Raw genomic sequence first — 4,793 nt, 5'->3', positions numbered from 1 at the left:
CGAGGGAGAGGCGCGTCCTTCCGCAGGACCAAACTCACCTTCGCAGGTCTTCATCCTCCAGCCGTTTGCGGCAGAGAAACTTGGAGCTGGTCAGTCGGGAGGCTCCGAGGCCATCGAGGAGAGCAATCTCAGAGCAGTTCATCCGCAACCAATTTGACTTTGAGAGCATGAGGAGGGAATGGAGCGATTTCCTTGGTCCTCCTCGAAGAGCGATCAGCCTGCCTGTTAGTCGACCGCCCCTACAACCTCCAACAGAGCCCCAGCCGATCTCGCTGCCCCAACACCTTAAATTGCCAGGGACGGTCCCAAGGACAGAGGTGGAGGAAGGAGAGGAGTGCGCGGTGTGCATGGAGATGGCCAAAAACGCGATCCTGTTCCCTTGCGGTCATCAAGACTTGTGTATTGGTTGCGCTGAACACATCAAGAATAATGGCGGGACTTGCCCTGTCTGTCGGCACAAGATACAAGCTGTGCAACAAGTGAAGCGCCGATAGTGTTCAGGGTGCCGTGTGTTTGTGTGTCAAGACGATTTCTTTCAATCTCGTGTGCTGTACCATGTTCGATTATATATTCATGTCGTTGTACGTTTAGTTATTTCTGATCTGATCTGTAAGTGTTTGCGTCGTTGTTATAGATTCTTTCCAATGTTTTGTACTACAATTAAACATGTATTCTTTGTCAAAGCTCAATCACGGCTTGATTGTTCATTCTTCTCCTATGAAAGCTGTATCGTTACAGGGCGACATGTATTCTTTGTCAAAGCTCAATCACGGCTTGATTGTTCATTCTTCTCCTATGAAAGCTGTATCGTTACAGGGCGATTTTGATTACAAACATATCTGAGTTACAGCTGATGATGGCACGTTTGATGTTCAAGTTCTATTGCTTCATTCTTACCCTTGCCATCCTGCGTCAAGGTCGCCAGCACCAAGGTTGAGGCCTCCCTCACCCTGGCTGAGAAGAAGCTCCAGGAGTTCCTCTCCTACCAGGCTAAGGGAATCGATGGCGACTACACCGGCGTCGTCAAGAGGGTCGGAAAGTAAATATTCTCCTGAGCTCGTCTCTGTGCTGTATTTTTTCTTTCCTCAGTAATAAACATACAAAGAGAACTCGAAGCTTCTGTCTGTCAAACCAAAAACAAACAACAAATCTGGATCGAATCTGCCTGGGTGCTCACGTCCAGATTGGAGTTATTCTCAGGAAATGTACAGCGTATCATTCACTTGCAAAGTAAAACAAAATATACATATCTACACCTCACTCTCCTCTGCATGCTGTAACAGCCAGTCCGCCTGTAGCGCCCGATCGACGTCACCAACTCGCTTCAGGACGTACTTGTACACGAAGGGCTCCTGCACAGACTTCAGCTCTCCATCGACCCGACCTCTGCTCCTCCTCCCTACCTCCATGATGCTCCTGTACACCTGCCGCACAGACTCGTGTCAGCGACCCCAGGGACCAAAGAGCGCGAGGAAGAGACGGATCGAGGTCGGTGGGAGATGCGACAAGCAGAGGACGAGGATGAGGACGAGGATAAAGGGATGGAGGGGTTTACAAGGAAAGGAGGAGGAGGAGGAGGAGGAGGAGGAGGAGGAGGAGGAGGAAGGGGGGGGGAGGGATGCTTGACAGGCAAGAACGAAGAGAAGACGTGGATGGATCGCCACCTGCCCCTCTTGCCAGATGTCTCCTCCTGCAAACGTCCGCCACGTCCTCGTGTGAATGATCTTCCTGCATGCATTCGTCACCGCTAATGTTCCACCAGGAAGGGTAAGAGGAAGAAGAGGTAGATGGGGAGAGAAAAGTGAAGGCAGAAGAAGCACAAGACACGCAGAGAGGCAGGCAGCTGCCAGCAAGCTCTCAACGTCATTTGATCCTCTCACCCCGCAGTGTTCATCATGAACAATGTAGCTGTAAATTCTGCCCTGTTCTGATTCCAGTGAGCATGAAAGGCCCCTCGCTGATTGTGTCCTGCTTCCCCGTCAGTCGCCGCATGCCCCCCGGCAAGTCGCTCACCTGCGAAGGAGCCGCACAAGGAGCCGTTGAGACTCGCCTCCACCACCTTCACCCACGGCGACCGGTATCCTCCCAGTGACTGCCACCAGCTCCCATCACCAGAGAGCGAGGGCGAGACGAGGTGACGTTAAGAGAGCGAGAGCGACCGACTACACACAGGCAGCACAGCAAGCGAGCACGAGAGCAAGCAATGCGACCATCCAAGCACCAAGCAGCTCTCACCAGCGGAAGCTTCAGCCGCAGAAAGACTGCAAACGGTATCTCGTGGGCTGTCTTGTTGTCAAACATGATTTGCAGCTCATGATGAGACAGGATGAAAGAGTAAAGCGTCTTCTGCAGAGCGTCTGTACATCGTCAACCTTGCCATCTCACTGGTTCTTCGTGCTCACTAATCGCCGAGGTGGAAGCAACTCGATCGATGACGGCGCTGGATGAAGCTTCCGACTGCAGCTTGGGGAGAATCATCGACATCATGGTCACCGATCTGACGACTGACGGTCAGACCAGCAAGCATGTCCCCCGGCCCGGCTGGTGGTTGACAGCAGCGAGAGGGCTCGAGGAAACGAGGAGCTGCTAAGAGCAGGCGGAAGGGAGAGGAGAAGAGGCAGCCAGCGGCAGACTGAGAACCGAAGAGGAGAGCCCATAGCCGCACGAGGAAGGAAAAAGGAAACTGTCTGGAAAGGAGTCTGCAGCCAGCAGGCGGACAGGAAGGGAGGGAAGGGAAGGCACGCGGCAGGCGGCAGAAGCAAGAAAGGGAAGATCAGGAGCAGGAGCAGGGGCAAGTGAAGGAGCAAGATTGGGGCAAGGGCAGGAGCAGAAGCAGGAGCAGAAGCAGGAGCAGAAGTAGCTCTTACCGCGGTTCTCTCTGCACCTCATAGATGGCCCGATCAAAGTCATAAGGCGTCGACGTCGACCGCCCAAAGTCATACCCAAAGCACCCGCTATACCCCATCATGTCCCTCCTGTTCCAGTCCGGCTCCTCCTCCTCCTCCCTCCCGCCTCCTCCCCGGGTCTCCTCGCCCGCAGGCTCCAGCATGAAGATCGAGCTCCCCGCCGGCCTCGCATGCAGCGTCGTCATCCTCATCCGACGATCCACCAGCGAGTTGCTCCGGAACGTCCGAACGGTGATCACCAGCGACAGGGAGCTGACGTCTCCTTGCCGAAGACTCATAAGCTTGCTGAAGGACCGAAGGGCGTTCAAGCTGTCAAAGTCCACCGAGTGCCCGAAGCTCTGACCGATCTGAAACCAGCAGAGTCAACCGCAGAGATGCACAAGCGAGCGAGCACAGCCAGCATGCAGCACAGCGAGATCGAGGTCAGAGCAAGAAGACGCAAAAGAGGGCGAGGACAACGAGGCAGATAAGGAAAGACTGGGGAGGGGAGGGGAGGGGATGGCAGAGCACGGGTGAGTTGAGGGAGGAAACCGAGATACGAGAGATGAGAACGAGGAGAGACAAGATCAAGATCAAGCTAGCAACCAAGTATGCAGGCTCACGACCCATCGATGTCCATAGCCATCAGTCATCCCACCTCCCCGACCTACATCCCCATCTCGCAACCTTCCCTTCCCCACCCCATGCATCGCTCTTTCACACAACGCACAAGCGCTCAGGCGTATCAACGAATTACCAGGTCGCCCTCAAACGCAGCGCTCGCAAAGTCCTGCCGCAGCCTCGCGCTCATCTCTACCACCGTCCACTCAGGCAGCTCCACAACCAGCAGCCTCTCCCTGCTGCTGCTCAGACAGGCTTCCATCAGCTCCTGCCCTGACACCCACGGCAACCTCCCACTCGGGTCAAGCCCTTGTGCTTCTGCACCTTCCCCCCGTCCCCTGGACCCATGTTTCCCTTCTTGTGCCCCTTCTGGATCAGCGCGATGTGGGTCCTGGAGCTGCCTGCAGTGGTTGACACAGTCCTCGTAGAGCTGCACTGTCGTTCTTTTGGATCGGAGGCCGCCGTTGAGAAACCTGCCTGGCACAGCAGCAACAGGAACAAGCGTGTCAAGGCGGTCAATGAGCTTCTTCTGCGCTGCTCGCTCAGTTGCTTTGCCCTCTCTTTGTCGCTTTTTGTGCTCGTCCTTTTCTTCTCCCTCCCTTGGTCTGCGGGAGGGAGGCCTCTTGGTATTATTTTCTGCAAACATGTCAGGAGAGTCAGCAAAAGTAGGACGCGGGGGAGGTTTTTGTTTGAGTGGAGCAAACGTTCTTCGTCACAAGCACGCTCTATCCTTCAAGCCTAAGATCGAAGCAAGAAACACAAGATGCAGTGGCTAGGGGGTAGATAAAGATAGGGAAGGAAGGCCGAAGAGATCCAGGGATGGTGAATGGGAGAAGTCTGGAACCGTTACAGCAGAATAAAACGCCGATCAAGAATCAGGAGGACAAAGAGGAAGAAGGCATGAAAACAGAGAGAAGGAGAGTGTTACAAGAAGGGGCGATGGATAGGATCATGCTCATCAAGACAATGCTAGGAATGCTATAGCTTTCTTGGAGTAGACAGCGGGTCTGATATCAATCCGTTCTCTGGCTAACTTGCTTTCTCCTGAGCACATGAATCTGTTGCGACTCATGCAACTTCTTTTCAAAATGGCTTCAACCCACAAGCGCATCTTCACTGCTGACCCCACAACGCTCTCTGGATCAAGAATGTTGCTGCAACGCTCCTCCTTCTCTCCCTGCTGATTCAGCATCTCCTCTCCTACATCATCCTTCCAAACCTTCCCCGCCCTCTCTCTCCCATCGTTCATCTCCCCTCCCCTCCTCTCCCCTCTCTCCTCACTCACCT

General features: G+C 54.3%; 2 protein-coding genes across 2 annotated transcripts; one reads left to right on the top strand and one right to left on the bottom strand.

The window, feature by feature from the left end:
• The first annotated feature begins 3 nt into the window (after nt 1-3).
• GUITHDRAFT_98881 (hypothetical protein) lies at nt 4-680 on the top strand. The gene has a single exon (XM_005817852.1). The coding sequence runs from the start codon at nt 168-170 to the stop codon at nt 492-494; it is 327 nt and encodes a 108-aa protein (XP_005817909.1). The 5' UTR covers nt 4-167; the 3' UTR covers nt 495-680.
• Nucleotides 681-1,250: 570 nt separating this feature from the next.
• Nucleotides 1,251-4,152, bottom strand: GUITHDRAFT_122865 (hypothetical protein; the record flags this gene model as incomplete). Its single annotated transcript, XM_005817851.1, has 8 exons — nt 1,251-1,352; nt 1,404-1,424; nt 1,881-1,927; nt 2,014-2,092; nt 2,236-2,357; nt 2,403-2,497; nt 2,868-3,253; nt 3,643-4,152. 8 exons carry the CDS (start codon nt 4,150-4,152, stop codon nt 1,251-1,253), a joined length of 1,362 nt encoding a protein of 453 aa, XP_005817908.1.
• Nucleotides 4,153-4,793: the final 641 nt, after the last annotated feature.

Source organism: Guillardia theta, assembly GCF_000315625.1.
Source record: "Guillardia theta CCMP2712 unplaced genomic scaffold GUITHscaffold_512, whole genome shotgun sequence".
Classification (NCBI taxonomy): Eukaryota; class Cryptophyceae; order Pyrenomonadales; family Geminigeraceae; genus Guillardia; species Guillardia theta.
The sequence above is the reverse complement of the archived record's forward strand: the minus strand, read 5'-3'. Positions and strand labels throughout refer to the sequence as shown.